This window comes from Natator depressus, chromosome 1 (genome assembly GCF_965152275.1).
Source record: "Natator depressus isolate rNatDep1 chromosome 1, rNatDep2.hap1, whole genome shotgun sequence".
Classification (NCBI taxonomy): domain Eukaryota; kingdom Metazoa; phylum Chordata; order Testudines; family Cheloniidae; genus Natator; species Natator depressus.
In genome coordinates this window covers 50,285,523-50,306,193 of record NC_134234.1, presented here as the reverse complement: position 1 = coordinate 50,306,193, position 20,671 = coordinate 50,285,523, and the positions used below count along the sequence as shown (strand labels likewise).

Genomic DNA, 20,671 nt, shown 5'->3' with positions numbered 1-20,671 from the left:
AAGACATGCAGTGGGGCTCCACTCTGGGACCTTCAGGAAGGTTGGTCCCAATAAAGCCATGGCACTATATAATCTTGGTATTGGCCAGATTTTGGATGGCCAATTTACTGCGTGTCATGCATCAGAGCCTGGCACAGGTTGCTTCCAGAATACCCTTTAGATACAATTTCTGTCTCCCAGAGGAAAGGAGGAGTAACCTCGAGTCTGTACAAAGTTCATGTCCAAAACAGCCCAGCTGCAGAGCCTGCCCCAACAGCTCAGATACCCGCACCCCCTCCTTCCCAGAGCCCAGCTGTGGGGGGCACCCCTGGCCCAGATACCTGCGCCTCCTCCCCCCAGCCACAGGTCTATCCCTAGTCCAGACACCACCCCGATACCCCTCAGAGCCCAGGGATCCACAGGGAGAAACGGCCTGATACTTGTTTCCAGGGTTGTGTAGAGTTTCCTGCACGCTGCCATCTCCTTCCCTCAGACCGTGCGGGGAACTGCAGCTGCCAGGAACCCTCTAGCTCCTCCTCCCCCTCCCCCAGCAGTGTCTTGTGTGTGTGAGCTGGGCTCTGCCAGACCCAGCGGCCCCTGCCAGATCCAGCGGCCCCTGGTGGCAGCCATCAGCACTGCAGCCCATTTCTGTGGGGAAAAGGAAATTCTGCGTACACAACATTAATTTCTGCAAAACTCTGCATTTTTCCTAATATCCAACCTAAACCTCCCCCACTGCAACTTGAGACCATTACTCCTTGTCCTGTCATCTGCTATCACTGAGAATAGTCTAGATCCATCCTCTTTGGATCCACCTTTCAGGTAGTTAAAAGCAGCTATCAAATCCCCCCTCATTCTTCTCTTCCGTAGCCTAAACAATCCCAGTTCCCTCAGCCTCTCCTCATAACTCATGTGTTCCAGTCCCCTAATCATTTTTGTTGCCCTTCGCTGGACTCTCTCCAATTTCTCCACATCCTTCTTGTAGTGCGGGGCCCAAAACTGGACACAGTACTCCAGATGAGGCTTCATCAATGTCGAATAGAGGGGAACGATCACGTCCCTCGATCTGCTGGTAATGCCCCTACTTATACACCCTAAAATGCCATTGGCCTTCTTGGCAACAAGGGCACACTGTTGACTCATTTCCAGCTTCTCCTCCACTGTCACCCCTAGGTCCTTCTCTGCAGAACTGCTGCCTAGCCATTCGGTCCCTAGTCTGTAGCGGTGCATTGGATTCTTCCGTCCTAAGTGCAGGACTTTGCACTTGTCCTTGTTGAACCTCATCAGATTTATATAGGAATTATGTTATAGGAATTATCTTCTGCCTTTACTGTAAGTATTCCTCTGAGACATAAATCCAACACTACAGACCGAAAGGAATGATTTAAAAAAAATTAAAATAATTATTAAAGCATTTGTTAACTTTAACACAATGCCTTGAAAGGACTGGATGAATGGAATAGCTAATATGGACTGAAGCAATTCAAATACAAAAAAAATATCAAATCCATCTAAGTATTTCTATATTTTTTCAAATTGTGATCAGTTAAGCAGTTTTTAAAACTGTAAATAAAATCGAAAATTTAGAAATTCTTGCATTCCTTTTCAGTGTTTCATAAGCTATTTGAAGCATGACACTATCATTTTTTTTTAATTTAAACAGAAAATTAGGTATACTTACACTTTTAAGGTCTCTTATAAAACTTCCAACATATTCATTAGCAGACAGGCTTTAAAGGCTTCAACATGCTAGTGCTGCTAATTTGCATCCAATTATCTCTCATTACTTGCTTTGGAAAGGCTGAGGTTTATTAGCACCTTGATGCCAGTGGAAATATAATGCCTGATAGCACATACTGTAGCACTCTACAAATACTGAAGTACTGTTAAGTATCCTGTAGCTTTGAACTCTACATTGCTAAGAAATCTACAGACTGAAAGCAACTGCGTATTATCTGAGCTTGACTGGCATATTCTAAAAACCCCATGACAGAGTCTGCAATTTGAAGCAGATCGAAAAAAAGTTAGGTACATTATGAAGATTAGGTCAACAACAAGTTGTCATGTGAGCATGAGCTGGATTTTCTGAAGGGGAAAAAACCCTTGATATCAAATTTAAAGCCCTGAATTAATTTGACACATTTTCAGACCATAGTTTAGGCCTTATAGACACTGATATTTTGAATCTAGCACCCCCAATGGATGGTGTTCCACTAATAGCAACATTGAAATCTGTAGTGTAGACAAAGATCAGTTTGAGGTTTGATTGGTTGGTTGGTTTTACCACACAGTCATCTCACCAGGCTCAGAACAGAGTAAGATGATCTATGGCAATAATTCCTGAACCTATCATACTCTGCAGCCTCTGCCCCTCTGGTACTACCAAGGTTCTACATCCTAAGAAACCTGACAGAGACGCAAGAGGCACCTCTATGGGTGCATCAAAGTTTCCAAACTGTAAAGTTACTGAAGTTCCCACTTGGTCTTATGCCGGAAGCAAGACAATAGTGGGAATCCACTGAGGTGGGTATCTATAGAAAAGCTATTTCCATACTTAATCACCAGTTACCAGAGGTAGTTTTCATAATTTAATATAATATAGACTTCTCATTCACTTTAATGGAAAATATAAGCACACAAAAGTCATTTGCGGTTTTTTATAATTTTATCATAGAAAGAAAGCTAAGCATCATGTAGCGGAATGAGCATAAGGCTGGGAACAAGGAAATCCTAAGGTGTAATCCCAGCTCTGGTAGTGACTCCTTTTGAGATCCTCTGCCTCCTCACTTCTAAAGTGGGGATCTCTCTCTATGAGATGCTCTATCACTGCATTTGTATGATTATTCATAAACATAAGAAACAGAAAAAACTTATTAAGCCAACAGCTCCCTGACAATTTATGGTTATTCCAAACTCTTCACATTCTTCCTTAATTTGTGTATTCTCAAACTGTGATACTATTATAGCACAGAAAGAAAATTTCCCTTAAGTTTTCAGTTTGTCAGCAGGATACGAAAGATGAGAGAATATTAGTAAGCTTCCAGTGGCTCTCAGAGACTTTGAGCCAAAAGTTTGCTTTACACAAGAGTAGTCCATTAAATGCAACAGGAGTACTGAGTACTGCAGTATGTAAAACCAGGATCTGATGTTCTGTTTATGCACACATACTATAGATGTAATTTAGCCTCATATATTATTGTGGTTTTTGTATTTAATTACTTACTGAGCTAAATACCTGAATGTAACTAAATGCTGATAAATTAATCTCTTTATTTTTTGATAAGAGTAGAGGGAAAATATTACTGAGTTTAAAATACAGTGTTAGAGGTCTCAGAGACAAAACTCAGAGCTGTCCGCACAGTTTTAAGGGTCACCTATGACAGTAGTCCATCACTATGCAAAAGTCAAATCTTGTGTAGTGAAGTTTTCTTTTGCCTATAAGACAGGCACAATGCAAAATGCTTTTTCTGAGATTACTGTAAAATTATTACAAACTGCAGCAAATCAGAAGACAGGTATTACAGAAATACAGAACTACAGAATTATAGCATGTGAAGGATGACAGGTTAATAAAAATCAGAAAATCAAAATTTTTGAATTCTTTTTTAATGTAGCACAGGTATCTATGAAGACACCTAAAATTGATTATTTTCAAAAGTAACCAAAAAGAGATGCATAAAGTGCAATAAAACATCCTTTAATATTTCATAAAAGTAAGTATTTATATAGTATTTAAGCTGTAAACCAGTTTCACACATTGGCACCTATTAACAACTTTCATCTAACTCCTTGTCTACCGGCTACACAAGCGCTCACGTTTCCATTGTTGTTATTGTAGTTCGTTATGAGAAAGTTGAATAATCAGTTTATTATAAAATTGAATTGTACTGTATTGTACTTACCTAGCCCTTTAGGAGTAATGCCACTGCTATCAGCAGGATTAACTACCCAGTAGTAGTATTTCAGTGTGTGCATTAGCTGTAGTACTGTTCCTACTCTGCGTATGGTGGTGTAGATAGTAGCAGTGCCAATAAATTCAGCAGACAAATAGGTATACAGTGAAAGCTGCACCTGAAGAATAAAATTATAGCCCACAAATATAAAGTTAAATTTTATTTTCACATTAAATAGAGACGTTAACAGTAAGTGAATAAAAAAATTATCTAATGAGCGTTTCCCTCCCCCCCATGGCTCATATTTTGGCTACTTAAAGCATGATTTTTCTGATTTTAAAGCTGTATTGCATTTTGTTTTCATTCCTACCATCTTAAAGCATAATGCATGAAAAAACCTGCAGGTTGATTACTATTGGGGATGAATAATCATATTTCTTAACTCAGAAAAGATGAACAATTAAAAACTCAGTATACATGTTAGATATAAAACTGCAAATTACAGGATTTTTTGCCTCTGGTTTACAATTACAAATATTTAATACTGCATTAAAAAAAATAAGCTGCATTATTTACCATAGGTAAATGAAAACGTGTATGTCACTTTACAGTATAAGAAGCAACAACACATTTACACTGTATACATACCTTTGCAGGGGTATGTATCCAAATAGCAGGATTAAAAAGGATGTGATCACACAATTGCTTCAGTAAAGGTGCTCCATGTGACAATCCATCCAGATATTTTGCAAAAGACAGAAATTGCTCCAGAACTGCCCTGGTTATATGAACTCTAGATGACTGAACAAAGAAAAAAATCGGAAAACATGTAAACTCGGTCTTAATACACTTTCTTCTTTTAGAGTAAGGCTGGAAGATTGAATGAGATTTTAACTAAGGCAGTATTTACTAAACACAAGTAAAAATGCTACATTCTTATTCTTAAAGACAAGAATAAAATCAGACAAATACATATACATTCTCATAACTCATACTATTGGTCTCTCTCACAGAGAAGAAAACTACTTTTTGGTCCATACAGTCTCCCAGTTCAAAAGATGAATACTGTGTTCACAAATAATTCATCTCAGTAATGGTCAATATTTAAATGCTCCTTTTTGCTTACTGATAAGGTGTTTGAATCTTATTAACTTCAATATTTGCTTTGAAACTATGCTCAAATATCTGCAGCTAAGATTATTTTTTTTTCCTGTTTTCTCCATTTTATTTTCCTCCATATCATAGTCAGTCTTCCACTCTTTGCAGTGTTGTGCCTTGTTAATTCCTTTGAAGTCTTCAGCATTTCTTCAGTGCTGTGAACTATTTAAATATTTTATGGTGGAACATTTTTTTTTCAAGTCAGTGGGTGTCTCAATACACAAATAAAAAACTGAGAAAGCAGGTTTTTGTTTTTAAACCTATAGAGTAGTTTGAGTTTTGATTTTCTTTCTTACTATCTTTTTATTTAAAGAAGCCTTCAATTTCATAGCATACAGTGTAAAATCATGGATGAAGTGCAATTTTCTCACTTGAAGTGATATGACATGTAGATCCATTTTACATGTTTTTGTTTGATTGTTTTAGTAAACAAGAGAAACCAATAGTGTTGAGCAGCAATACAATGCCATCGTAAGGGTATCAGTTATTTTTAATGCTCTATGTACTATTAAGGAATATACCAGATTTTCTCAGTTAACAAGTAAAATATTTTTTTTTCTAATTGTTAATGCTGCAACTCAGCCTGAGATCTGAGACTTAAGATAGGTTCTTTCTTCTTCATTTGTATTATTGTAGCACCTAGAGGTATGTCTACACAGCATTATGGAGCAAGACTCCGGAGCTCAGACTCTAAAGACTTGAGAGTGGGGTGGGCTTCAGAGCCTGAGCTGCAATTTCAAAGCTCTAACTATGTTTAAGAGTGCTAGCACAAGCCCACTAGCCCCAGTCTATCAACTCAATATTGGAGGCTTGCTTCAAAATGTTGTGTAAACACACCTTAGAAGGCCTAGTCGTGGACCATGACTCCATTGTGCTAGACACTGTACAAACACAAAACGAAAAGATAGCCCCTGCCCAAAACAGCTTACAATCTAAGTATAAGACAGAAGACAACAGACAGAGACACAGGGACAGACAAGGGAGTATAAAGGAAACAATCAGACAATATTGATGATAGGCAGTGGTCACAGCACACCAGCAGCCTAACGGTTGTCTATTATTTTGTAGGCATTATGGCAAATTAGAGTTTTTAATGTAGATAATCAGGTAGCTTTGTGCAGGTTTTTGGGGAGCTCCTCCGAAGTATGAGGGGCAGAATGGGAGGAAGCATGAAGGTGTTTGAAAATTTAACAAGTGGGCTATGGGGGCTGGCATCATGCATGGGCCAACTGGAGGCAAGGGTCAACCTCTTGATCACAAATCAGGGGGTAGGGAGAGTGGGAATAACGCATCACCACCAGTAAAAACATTTTGCAACTGACACATAGATAAGAGTTCATTTGATGCACAAGTCAGAAAAGAATCTCTCTACATTCACCTCTCTATTCTATTCAGTCATATGCATGTAAGTGGAGAGAAATCTACAATAAGAATAGTGAGGCTAGAAGTGAAATCGAAAATAATAAGTCTTCTCCTATAGCTGCAAGTTTGACAGGAACATTTACCAGGGAAGTAAAAAACGAGGTTACTTACCTGTAACTGGAGATTCTTCAAGATGTGTGATCCCTATTTGAATCCTAAATGTGGGTGCACATGTGCACCATGTGCCTGAAGGTTTCATAGCAGGGTCCATTAACCTGCATGCGTCATACATTGCCTCATGCTTCCATCCAAGGTTATAATAGGCCATGTGGGTTGATGCCCCTCCATTGCCCCTCTTACTGCTGAGCATTCCGGTCTGAAGCAGAGGAGAAGGAGGGCAGATATTGGAATCCAAATAGGGACCACACATCTCGAAGAACCTCCAGTTACAGGTAAGTAACCTCCTCTTCTCCTTCAAATGATGGTCCCTATATGGATTCCAAATGTGGGTGAGTGGCGAGCAGTGATCAGTGTGGAGGGTGAGTGCGAGGATGTGGGTGAAAGTGCTGAGTGCAATACAGCTTGCCCTATTGCTGCGTCCGCTGCTGCTGCTGCATGGGCGATGGCGTAACGTGAGGTGAAAGTGGGCACAGGTGACATGGCTGCTTGAGCCTGGGTAGAGTGCGCCGTGATGACATAAGGTTACCTCATGTTGCTGAACGTGTAGCATTCCTGGATGCACCTAGAGACCCATTTTGAAATGAGTTGGAAGGAGAGGGTATGGCCCTTGCATCATTTGGCAATTGCTAACAAAGAGTTATGATAACGATCGGAAGTCAACGGTTTGCTGAAGACATCAAGGGAGTGGAGGAGTCTGTCCGCAGTTGAGGCGTAAGGTTTGGGGTAGAAAACTGGGAGGTGTGTACACTGACTGAGGTGGAACTCGGGCACCACCTTCGAAAGTAATTTAGGGTGTAGATGCAAGGACACTTTGTCTTTGTGGAATATGGTATATGGGGGCTCAGCCATCATGGCCACTAGTTCACTAACCTATCTAGCCAAGGTAATGGTCACTAAGAAAATTACTTTCATGAAGAAATGTAAAAGGAAGGACATCACCAGGAGCTCAAAGGGTGGTTTTCTGAGAGCGGTGAGAACAAGATTAAGGTCCAACAAGAGTGTGAGTTTTTGTACTGATGGGAAGGTGTGGAGCAGGCCCTTTAGGGAACAGACTGTGGTAGGGTGTGTAAGCACAGAAATGCCATCCATTGGGTGAAGGAATGCACTGAATGCCACCAGGTAGATGCATCTGGAGCTGAAGGCTAGACCCAAAATCTTGAGTTCAAGAAAAGGCAGTCCAAGACAATAGGTACGGATATTGTCATGAGTGGGTATTGCTGGTGGTGTGCCCGGAAGGTGAAGCACTTTGATTTCACTTGCTAGCAGGCTATGGTGGATGTTCTTCTGCTTTGGGTAAGGATACAATGCACTGGGGTGGAGCAGACCCTGCCAGAGCTTGAGCTCCATTCAAAAAACAAAGCTGTGAGGTGAAGAGGGCTGGGACTGGGATGCCGGAGCTGGCCCTGGTCTTGAATGAGGAGATCCAGCTGTGTGGGGAGGCAGAGCAGTATGCGGGCAGACGGGTTCAGGAGGTCCATGAACCAGCACTGGCATGGCCAAAATGGGGCTACGAGTATCACCCTTGCTTGATCCTGATGAATCTTGCAGAGGACTTGCAGGAGGAGGGGAAGGAGAAGGGTGTCGCCCTGTGAGTCATCTCCCACCACCCCTCTGGAGCAATAGAGGGGAAATTTGTGGTTCTCACAAGTGGCAAAAAAGGTCCCAACATGAGATGCCCCACTCATGGAAGAGGAATTGGAATGTGGTGTTGTGCAATTCTGATCCGTGGCTCATATAGCACATTCTGCTGAACGTGTCCATGAGGGAATTTGGGTGCCCGGGAGGTATGTGGCTTACAGCATGACCTGATGTTTGATGCACCAGGTCCACAGGTGAATGGACTCTGAACAAAGACCTGGCACCTCCCTGTTTGCTGATGTAAATCACTGCTGCTATGTTGTTGGAGAGTAATTGGATGAGCTTCGTTTGGACAAGGGGGAGGAATGCAAGGCAGGTGAGGCGGACAGCCCTCAACTATAGGACATTTATGTGCATCTTGGCCTCTTGAGGCATCCACACTCCCTGTGCCATGTAACAGTCCAGGTGAGCTCCCCAACCTGCAAGAGAGGCATCTGTTATGTCTCGTGGTGTGGGAGGGGTGAAGTGCACACCTATCAGGACTTCGAAGGGTCAGTCTACCAGGTGAAGGATGTCAACACCAGCTGTGAGATCAGGACTTTGCTGTCTAGCTGCTCTGTGTTTGGTTGGTAGATGGAGAGGAGCCAGAGTTGCAGGCAACACATGTGAAGGTAAGTGTGGTGTCAATAAGGGTACACGCTGCCATGTGGCCAAGAATAGAGAGTAGCAGAATGTGACCTGGGGTTTGCGGTGAAGATCTGTGATTAGGGTCATGAGGGGGCAAAGTGGTCCATCGGCAGGAAGGCTTGTGCAGCAACAGAGTACAGTCATGCTCCAATGAAGGCAATGGTCTGGGTACATATGAGAACTGATTTCTCCACGTTGAATCAAATGACAAGAGACGCAAGGAGAGCATGGAGGGCGGAGAGGAGGGTCTGGTGGGAGCACTCAACAAGGAGCCAGTCATCCAGGTAAGGGAAGATGGATTAGCCAAAATGGTGCATGCATGCAACTATGACAGAGAACGCTTTGGTGAAGATTCATAGAGTCATCGCTATGCCAAAAGGCAGCACCCCGAACTGGTAGTGGCTGGGCTCAACTTGGAATCAGAAACTTTTGATAGGCATCTTTCATGTCAAGATCCATGAACCAGGCTTTGTAGGGGAAGGGGATGGGATAAATCAACTAGCGTGTCACCATACAGAACATGGATTTTTGAACAAAGGTGTTGAGCTCTCTGAGGTGCAGAATGGTGCAGCACGGGACGAGTAGAGAGGGGGGTCACAGATCGTGACACAAATATCAAAACTGGTGCTTGGCCAGCTGCTGGGGGTGGGGGTGGATCTGAGAAGGTGACTGTGGCGGAGGCTGGGTAGCATGGTCTCTGGGATCACTGTTGGCGACATGGTGCTTCCTGCTGACAGTGATAATATGGTGAATAGGGGGCCTGCACGCAAGGACGGTACAGTTGCTGTCTACATCTTAGAGCTGGAGTATAAACTCCCAGGGACCAGAGTGTGATGCAGGAGTCTTTGAGCGAGTGCAAGGATTCTTCAGTCTTTTTTGCTGAAGAGCTTTTGGGCAAATGGCATGTCCTCTGTCGTGATCTGGACCTCTTTGGGGAACCCAGAGTATTGCAGCCAGGAGTCCTTCTGCAACACCACTCCAGCAGCAAGTGAGCAGGAGGCCATGGCAGCCGCGTCCATGGCAGCCTGAAGACCCACCTTGGTGACCAGGTGGCTCGCATCAAGGAGCACCTGGAATTGCTGCTATCAGTCCAGAGGGTGGAAATCTTTAAACTCTGCTAATTTAGTATAGTTCTTGAAATCATATTTTGCCAGGAGAGCCTGGTAATTAGCAATCCTGAACTGGAGGCACGCGGAGGAGTAGGCCTTGTGGCAGAGCAGGTCCAACGTTTTAGCTGCTTTGTCTGGCAGTGAGGGAGGTTTATTTTTGAGGGTGCTGTCAGCCTCACTCCACAATGGCATGGACCATGAGGGAGTTTGGGGGAGGGTGGCTGAAGAGAAACTCTACACCCTTGGAAAGGACAAAGTACCATCTCTCAGCCCGTTTAGGGGTGGAGGCACAGGAAGCAGGAGCGTGCCACACCATTTGAGCCAGATGCAAGACAGCATTGTTGATGGGGAGAGTAGTTCTTGACAGTCTGTGGGGTTACATGATATCCAGCAATTGGTGTCGGGTGTCCTGGACCTTCTCCAATGGGAGTGCAAGGTCCATTGCCATACACTATAAAAGCTTTTGGTACTGGCAGTGGTCATCAGGTGAGGAGAGGGAATTTGGGATGATCGCCTCATCAGGGGAGGAAGAGGCATCGTGGGAACCGGCGGTACCGGTTCCTCCTCTCCTTCCTCCTCCACATACACCAATGGGACAAGTGGTAGGAAGCCATGTATGGAGCGGGGCGGGTCCAGTAGGAGTGGCAGGGTGGCAATCGAGCCAACAGTAAGAGTCGCCAGGCACCAGAGGGCTGCATACCACTGCTCTGCAGAAGGATCATAAGCCGAGGGGTGAGGAAGTCATTGTCCTGAGTCTGGATTGGAGGGGGGGGGGGAAGATGAAAAGAATGAGGGCTCTGGTTCCAAGAAACCTTCAGATTTGAAGGATGGTGCTGAGAATGGTGGAGCCATCAGTACCGTTGGGGGCTCTGGTACAAGCAGTAAGGGTTCATCCCCTAGAGAAGGTAGGACGAAGGAGTCTGGGCGTCTTAAAAGCAGGGGGGAGCCTGGGTAAGCGAGAAGCAGCTCCTTAGCAGACAACAGTGGGGCCATGTGGTCAGGAGTGCAAGGGGCCTCGCAAAACAATGCCAAGGGTCCAACTGATGTAGATGACACCGGCAGTGCAGGGATCAGAGCTGGCATTTTACCAGTGGGTCCTGTTTGTGCTTCTCTTTACACTTCATCCAGAGCAGCTTAGGAGCTGGGGCAGCCGGATACACACATGACAGTTCGGGGATGTAGCATTTGTGGGCATTCCTGGATGGGCACCTGCCCTTATGCCCATGGCCATGCTTCTTAGTCTCATGGTGAGGCTTGTTCAACATCATTGGTTATGTCGGATCTGGCACCCGAGAAGTGAACGGGGGGGAGAAGGGTAGGGACTCGCTGTCCTATATGGCACATTTAGACCTGAACTATGGCAAGGCCTTCTGATTTAAAAGTAAGGGAAGAATGAAGCATTTCCAAATGATTATGAAATTAAATGTGTATTTTAATAATTTTATAAAATGAACCAGAACGTGAAAATGTACTTACTAAATTCATATTAGACAAAGGTTAACAAAATGATAGAAATGAGACTATAACTGCCCCCACTATTTCCCCATTGAAATGTTCATGAGGGCTTTTACGGTAAGGTTTTCAAAACAAAAAATACCCACACATGGATTTATTAAAGAAGCCAAATATTCCTAAGGGTTTGATTAAATAAGGAAATAGGGTTGAGGTTAGCTAGATGTAGGTGTGACACAGAGGCCCATTGGTGATTCATGATTCTGTGTTAGCACCTCTGGTCAAGCCTGACATACTCACTACATCTAACATACTGTTGTAATGATACGTACCCAAAAGATGCCATGTAATATATCACTGCAAAACTAATAACTCACTAATCATTAATATCCTTCTATGATGTACATATGTACATTCTTAGCCTCTGTTTGCCAGAAGCTGGGAATGGGCGACAGGGGATGGATCACTTGATCACTGCCTGTTCTGTTCATTCCCTTTGGGGCCCCTGCATTAGCCACTGTTGGAAGACAGGATACTGGGCTAGATGGACCTTTGGTCTGAGCCAGCATGGCCATTCTTATGTGATGTGTGCAAAGAGTTATGGGTATGTGCTAGAATTATGTTCTTAACATTTGTTTGGCAAGCAATGCATAAGCACAGTCTGCCTTAGCAAAGGCATGTGGTGTTTGTCTGACTGGCCTGGTTGTCAGGCAGAGACAAAGGTGATGTATTTACATAAAAGGTAAACAAAGCCATCAAGCTAACAAGGGGAGGAGGTAATGACTCATCTATCACCAACAGAGGAGGAACCAGCATGAAATCTTTACCAGATCACATGTTCTCTTTCCAGAACAGGCAAAGGAACTTTATCTGAGAATATATTTCAATGGTTTACTGGACTATATAGAGACAGGGTCTGAACACTGAATGATAAGTAGTTGACTCAACTGATTATATAAAATGTTACTGTATTATAAAAGTCCATCAAGTCAGGTCTTTTCTGAAAGCTAATGATACCCTGGTAATTAATATTATTGTGGCATGTATGTATTAACACTATATGAGAAAATATGGATATTTGATATTATGGTTTAAACTCTGTGACCAAACACAGGGAGAAACAGGTTCTCCCCCAGTCAGGAGGGAAGGTAGTACTGTGGAATGAAAACAATGGAAGCCCCTTATTTACATACAAATCAGCAGGGGGTTGGGAAGTCCACAGAAAGGGAAGAACAACATGAGGTCATACTGAGTCTGAGGACAAAAGTGAGTTTGGGAAAATATAAGGAGAAAGAAGCAACTATCTTGACATCCAACACTGAACAGACACAAGGGGCAAGAGCTCTTGCATGCTGAGAAAGATAAGTCCTTCAGCCAAGGAGAATAAACCTCTCTGGGAACTGAATGTAGGTGAGAAATCTGCTTAGGCTAAGATCTTTCACCTAGGAAGACAAAGGAAACCAGCACCTCATACTTCTGTGGACGGTCCTGACAGAGAAAGTGAGCCATGGCTGGAAAGAAAAAGATTGGTGCAAAATCTGCCTTGAACCAAGGCTGTAGCTTTTTGAGCTACAATGCATAGCCACTAGAAAGCTCATTTTACTTTTATTTGCTTGCATCCATTTTGTCTTTATCCCTTGTACTTGAACTCACTTAAAACCTCTCACTTTTGTTAATGAACTTGTTTTGTTTTTAATTGAAATGACTGTTAACTCCAGTTGAGACAATAAGCTGTTGTGCTTTTGTCTCTTTAAAGGAGCAACAAACCTTATTAATTCTCTGAGTGTTCCAGAAGAGGGCTGGACACTACAGGGCAGACAGTTTTGGGGAAATTCAGTACTCAGAGTGTGTTGGAGTCACTTGGCTAGCAGTAACCCAGGCTGGTGGATATCAGAGTTGGGCTCTTGTGTTACAGGCAGGCTGCTGGGTCAGAGTGATGACCAGGGCTGCACAGCACACAGACACTCAGGGAACTGCAACATGCTTGTCTGCTAGCCACAGCTACAGGCACCCAGGGTTACAGGGTAGGCAGAGACACAACCTCTGACTGGCTGGATTGCAGCTCAAATTGTGACAGCTAGCTAAAAAATTTTACCTAAATTTATCTGGTTGAAACCATGTAGGGAGTCTCTGAGTATTGCCCTCAACCAGGTAAATTGCTGTAAAAAGAGTTAACCTACATCTACACTAAGGAAATGGTTCCAGTTAGATTGGGGTTAGTTAGACCAAACCTGATCTCTTTTACTAATCTACACCACGGTGAGGGGTGGCAATATAAAATCCCTAACATTGTTCAGGAATATTTATGTTGATCTTTACTTCTCCCCAGTCCCTTTTTCCCATTGTCATGAATTATAAAAAGAACATGAATGTACAGAAGAATCCAAAAGCAAGGCATTCTGATGTATGTCAGAAAAAAAATCTCTCTCTGGGGGACTGACACTTTTCATTCACCCTGTGTCTTGTGTGTTTTGGAATATCCTTTAAACACTTTCAGAAACCTATTGCACACTTGTAGGCCTAGATCACCATACTTAAAATAAAAGTAACTTCCAAAGGGACTAAACAAATTGAGTTTTATCATTCTTCCAGAGGCTTCCCAGTGTTTTACTAACCTTGCACCACCTTCCACAGTACAGAAGCCATCTGGCAAGGAAAGCAACTGAATTATGAATAAAATGCTCTTAAGAGAAGTTTGTTCATAAACTTAAGTATCAGAGGGGTAGCTGTGTTAGTCTGGATCTGTAAAAGTGGCAAAGAGTCCGACGAAGTAGCTTATGCTCCAATATGTCTGTTAGTCTATAAGGTGCCACAGGACTCTCTGCCGCTTTCATAAACTTAATCACTTACTGATTTGCAAATGCCCTGAAACATAAGGATTTGTAGTCAGTCTTAAAAAAAAAATTATCCTATCTAAAATAAAGCGTGTATGTGGCCATCCTGGCACTGATAGCACTATCGCAGATGTTTGTCAGCTCAACTCATGCAGCTGGTCAAACTTGATCTCATCCTCAGAATGGAAAAGAAGGTGGAAATTATACCCTTATAGATCAGTCATTGCCTTCTTTGAATTTCACGTTGGAACTCACTTCTCCTAAGGTGATAAGCCATTTTTGATGGTCCACCCTCAGAAACCAATGGAACCAGTAAATTTTCAGGAGGCTTAATGTGAAAATACTGTTATATTAAGAGACCCACATTTATGATTTGAGGGAATTTTATAGCACATTTTGTCCCCAACTGTCAATGAATTTTCCTAAGTTTCCTCTTTCACACCTTCATCATAGGTCACCTAAGTTTACAGTAACTGGAATAGGCAGTAGGGTGACTACAATGCTAGTGGTTCCAAGTCTAGGGCTCATTAAGGTGTTTTTAAAGTCTTTTGCTTTGGCAGTACAAGGAAAGAATGCTTCCATTTATTTTGCTCCATGACAGCATCTACTAACTGTCAGCGATTTTGTTTCAAGTGGCGAACACCTTGGCTATTCTAAACTGTCTCCACTTGGCTGCTGGTACAAATACTTCCATTATGGGGTAAATTACTCTGTGGACTAAATTACAAGAATTTGGTCTGAACTATCTGGCACCATGGGAGCAAGGTAAGTTCTGGAGGGAAAAAAATGTTACATCTCTGCTTGGAGGTGTTGGGATCATTTGTTCCAACAGCATGGGTTTGGATGATATGTTCTTCTTGGTTGGCAACTACTTGTAGACAAGTACTAGGTCCATACTGGTAGAGAATGTCCATTCCTTCCTGAGTCAAGGAGGAAGCTGGTGGAGCTCATTTGACAAGAACTCCTCAGGTTTCGGATTCACTCCTCATCCAATCATAAATAACCCAAGCTTAGTGAATTTCAGGACATGATGCAAGACTCATTTGTTTTTCCTAGATATGAAGGAATGGGAAGACTTTGGAAGGAGACTGCTCTTGATGGTAGCCCATTCTTTATTATTGCTGTTTTGTTAATTAATGGTTCAAGGAACATTATAGCATTTGTCTATTCAAAACTGTATATTTAAAGGAATTTTCAGGGATGCCTAGAAGAGGAGATAGTTACTCCTTTTAATGTGGATTGTATGTATAAATAAAATGAAATTAGAAAAATAAACAACTGGAGGAACTTTTAAAGAGTGCCCACTATGTTTAAACTTGGCTTTCCAGTTTTACACAGGGTTTGAGGGGTAAGACTTATCTAAGCTTAAAGGGAAGTTACTAATAAATATGAGGAAAGAGAAAAGGGATCTCTAAACATTAGTATATGACATGAACTACCAGGCCGGAAAAGAAGAAAAGCATCCTGTAAACAGCATATAAAATAGTCAAATTACAGAACTTCCTAGATACTTACTAACACAGGGAACTAAAAGGCTAGTACCACAAAAATACAGGACTGAAAATAGTCAGCTAGGTTTTCAGAATGATAGTATTAATACTAAGAATAATATTAGTAAGACTTACCTTTTCAAGGAGGTAGCCAATGACTAAAAAGCCTTTTCCACCCAACATTTGTTCTTGCATGGCTACTGAACTCTTAAGAAGTTCGACCAGAAAAGCCAAAAGGGTGGCACTGCATGTAAAGTACAGGCATTAATCAGATTTAAAATATTCTAAAAGCAATCTTTTGTGTTTTCACTAGTCATCAGTTATTAAGTGAGAAGAAACAGGCTTAAAGTGAACTTTATTTTTAAGTATGAGATGAGAAATTTCACACTTTATGCTGAATAGTTTTTAGTCAATTATTCACATATTACATTACTTTTGCGATCATATTCAAACTGGGAGTGGTGATCATCTATGTCAACTCTCCTACTTTGGCCAGGACTGCTTCAGGTTTTAAACACCCACTTCCAGAACCTGCTAACAAAGTCTTGGGCAGTTGGATGAGGCAGGAACTGATGAGTAAGATCTAGCTGACAGAGCTAGATTGGTGTAGACAGGGGGTTGCCACAGCAATCTTTTAAACTTTAAAATTAAGAGAAATCTTGTAAATTTCAGACCAAACTTGTGGCCGCTATACATCATTCCAGTCTCTATGGTACTACTAAAGATGATATGTATTCACGCAGGCAATACTATCCAGAACAGAGCACAATGGAGCAGTGGTGTTGAGTGTTTCCTTCATACTTCCTCCCCAACAACCCTGAGGACAGAGTCCAGACATCAATATCTGGCCACACAACAGGGTCCAATGTGCACCTTAGTATGGACTAAAGATCAGTTTCACCTGTTGGGAGAAGTGTAAAGAAAAGACCAGTCCAGGAAAATCAAGGAAACCAGCCTCCAGGCCAGTAGTGCTCAGCCCCTCTCTGTGAATGAGGTGCTTAGTTGGGACAGAGAGACAAAAAAAAGTGGTCACAAAAGCCTACTATTTGAAGGAACAGAAGAAAAGGTGGGAGAGAATATAGAAGACAGACTTGCCAAAAAAAGGTGAAAATATATATTGTGAGGACCCGGGGTGATAGACAGAGGGATTTATGAGAAACCAATTAATTGAGAGGAAGAAAAATCAAACAACAAAGCTGGGTCAGAGCAACATAGCAAGGAAAAGAAATGCATTAATGAGGTGGGGTCAGAGGAAGGGAAAGAAATGCATTCACCTATTGCTCAGAAGTACAAAGAAGGGGGAAAATAGGAACTCATGGCAGAGATTAAAAAGAGGAGCACATTTTTTTCACAGGAAGATTTTTTAAATAAGCCAGGGAGCTGTAGGATGGTTGCAAATGAACTGTAGTGTACCAAAGGTAGGGGCCTTAAATATAACCACTCTAAAAAGAAAGTAACAAAAATTCATTCAAATTTACAGGAAAATATCTATTTGTCTCCATATATTTAGTTTGTTATAAGAATTCTCCCTGGAAAATTGATTTGTATACTAGCAACTCTGGAAGAATGAATTAAAGAAAATATCAACCCTACACTTTTCAAATTTAAATGTTACTTAAGGAAACTAACCAGCCAAAGGTTCTACTCCTCCTCAAACACAACTTTTTATTTCTGAATACATTTTGAGACCAGGTAATCCAGGTTAGCACCAAAAAAATTATCAGCATGAGGAGGGAAACAGGAAGCAGTATTCCTGGTGAGCAGCGCTGAGATGAAAGTACACAGTGTAGTCAGAATGTATGCTGTGAACAGGATATAGTGTCTTGTCTTGCTTTATTATTGTATGGTCACAATAATCAGTATAAAACCACACACAGTATTCTCTACAAATTGTCAGGAGTAAAGAACACAGACAATGTCCGATTACAGTACTCAAAATCTTTTAATCTTTTAATCTATCATAATTGTCATTCATTTCAAATCAGGTTAAATTTATCAGCTTTATATTTTATCCTGATAGAAAAGCACTGTATTTTATTAAGGATATCTATAACGAACAACTTTACTCTCTAGAAGCTCAGGTGAGGCAAAATGTGTTTTGCATAAAAATGACATATACAACATTTCAGATTGACCTACATTTAGAAATATAATTGTTTAACCTATTCACAACCTAATATACCAATCCTCCATAGATTTTATACTGTACTTAATACTATGCACTGTGAATAGTCCTCTTTACTTCAACAGGACTGCTCACTATGTGTGCAAAGTTAAGGAAAAGCATAAATCATTGTGAGATTAGGTCCTAGAATTATAATCATGAATAGGATTGATATAAAAATTAGAAATTATTATAAGAAATTATAATAGTTGATGGACTATTTCATATGGGGCTAAACTGCGATTCAGAATACTTGGGTTTTTCCCAGTTCTGCCAGTGACCTACTATGTGACCCTGGGCAAAGTTACTTCACCTCTCTTTTCCTCTAACCATTTGTTTGTCTTGTCTATATTGACTGTAAGCTCACTGATAAAGACTTACTCTTACTGTATATTCATACTGTCTTTAGAACAATGGGGCCGCAATCTCATATGAGGCCTCTCGGCACTACCATAATATAAATATATACCACAACCACCACCACAATAAACAAATATGGTATTTTATAGGGGAAAGCCATTAGTACCATACACAGTATAATCAAATCTTTGAGAGAGAACATGTTAATGGGCCACTGCAAACCTAAAATAATGAAAATGACAAGTACCACAGAAATCAGAGGTTAAACAGAGCCATCTCACATTCACCTAAAGATATAACCATCAAGAAATTTGGGGCAAATACCGTATAAGACACAACAGAATTGACTACATTTAGCCTCACAGTTAAACATAACTAGAGAAAAAATGGTTTATGTATCTTACTAAACAGAACACAGAGCTATTAAGGGGTGCCTAACATCTCAAATGATATAAGAAAGATCTGTAAAGCCACTTCACAAATACTTGCTTTTAAACTGCCATTACACATACAGCATAGAAATGAAATGATTAAAGGAAAGGACAGAAAAATTACATGCTTGGCCTCAGTTTGTTGTGGAAGTCTTGCATACACCTATTAGTCATTGGCTTGAGAAAGAGAGAGACTACATTAAATAAGAGCTCCTGTACAAAATATTAATTAAAGAAAAGAGGACAGAGACAGGCCTCTCCTCTTTTATACACTGTACATTATTTAACATGTATGTTTTACACTATAGAAAGTTTCATCTGCCTACCTGAAGAATCTAACAATTACACAAATCTGAAAGTTACTTCCTTTCAAACCCCGCCCCCCCAACCCGTAAGTTCCACTTTAACATCTATTGAGACGGACTTCCCAACCAAGCACATAGATAGTACTAGAATAAACAAGTAATCACTCTCTCTGACACTAAATGTTAAGGGTCTTGTTCGAGAAGGTAAGGATCATCTCATCAGAGGATTAGGCCCCTAGTTTTTAATAGTGTATATTTCTCGAGCTAGGCAAACTAACAGTTAATTGTATTAAGTCGGCCATTCAAAATGTTAGCAAATGAGCTATAGCTGAAGACTTTAAAGAATTTAAGTATAAAATTAATTTTATCAGCAGAACCATGAAGACCAAAAGAAGCTTTAAAAATGGTTACTGTTGACATAATGGAAGTAATATTGTTTAGAAGGCCATCTTCCAAGATGAACATTTTTCAAACAGAATTTAACAAACTTACCAGTAACTAAAATGCATTGGATTGCTGCAGGGCTCACATTAAACCTGCAAAATTCTGTGCACTGCCATATAAAATTTCTCTCCATTCTTGCCTATTTCCAACTCCCCTACATACAAAGGCAAATATAAAGGATACTTCAGCCCATTCCTACATCTCCTCTATACCATGTCCCATCTAGAACACATCAGGTTGCCTGCACAACAGCTAAAATATATGATATACACAATGGCAAGTATACATGTAAACAAATACAGAAGAAAACAGATACTGTAATTTCTGATGAAAAATGTGGTGATCTCAGGACATCAGAATATGTTTCCAGCAGTACTTTTCAATCCACAGCACGAACTTGCCACACTTTTCAATGGATGATGCTACACCTCTTATTCTAGAATTAGCAAGTAATGGAGATGATAGTCTCTCAGGGATTATATGTACTTTATCATGATAAATACCTGAACTGGTTACATTAATAATCTACTACAAACTTTTTTTTCCACAAATGTGCCAATGAGCATACTCTTGGAAGGGTAAGAAATCTTCACCTTTCTGATTAAAAGCTATTTATCAGAAAATGTATGTGCTATGGGAATAACTTTTGGGCTCAACAGGGAGACAAAAATATCCCTTATACTTGCACTTGTTGGCTATTTTTCCTATATAATTTAGGCACAACATAATTTGTTTTAGCATATGCATTATAAAGTCAGTACATTAATTATCTAACTTCTCTCCTTCATTCAGAAACATGATTTAATATTAATCCCTATTGTGTGTAAATCATCTTCTGTTGAAATCTTTTCTGAAAAGCTACTTAGCAATGCCACCCTTTGAACAGAAGACGGATAGTTTGATAGCTTACAGTCGTAAAAAAAACAGATTTTGGATAATTGGCTTCATAATTCCAGAATGTGAGAATGCTCATTCTTAAAAAACAAAAAAAGCAATAACTTTGCTTGTGACATGTAATTCAATCAAAATAGCTTCTTGTATAGTTCCTTCAAGTTGCCTAGTCAGAAACCCCGAAACACGTTCACGTATAAAGACAATTCATTTGTAACATTTGAAGATCCCAGCTGTATGGTCTAGACTGAGTGAATCAATGAACAATAGGCAACTCTTTTTAATAAACTCTAAAATGAATGTTGTTTCCCCCTTTGAGAGCAATTTATTATTGCTTTATGGATCCAAAACACT

At 40.9% G+C, this 20,671-nt stretch overlaps 1 protein-coding gene across 6 annotated transcripts in view; it reads right to left on the bottom strand.

Annotated features, from left to right (window-relative positions):
- NBEA (neurobeachin) overlaps window positions 1-20,671 on the bottom strand; it is an 844,329-nt gene that overhangs the window by 560,585 nt on the left and 263,073 nt on the right. For 5 of the 6 annotated variants that reach the window (XM_074959554.1, XM_074959563.1, XM_074959572.1 and 2 more), the window contains exons 11-13: window positions 15,858-15,966; window positions 4,521-4,673; window positions 3,882-4,050 (exon numbers count right to left, since the gene is read on the bottom strand). The exons of the other annotated variant lie outside the window; for it this stretch is intronic. In XM_074959554.1, coding sequence (XP_074815655.1) covers window positions 3,882-4,050; window positions 4,521-4,673; window positions 15,858-15,966 — 431 coding nt within the window. The remainder of the gene's footprint in view (window positions 1-3,881; window positions 4,051-4,520; window positions 4,674-15,857; window positions 15,967-20,671) is intronic. 6 annotated transcript variants of the gene reach the window in all.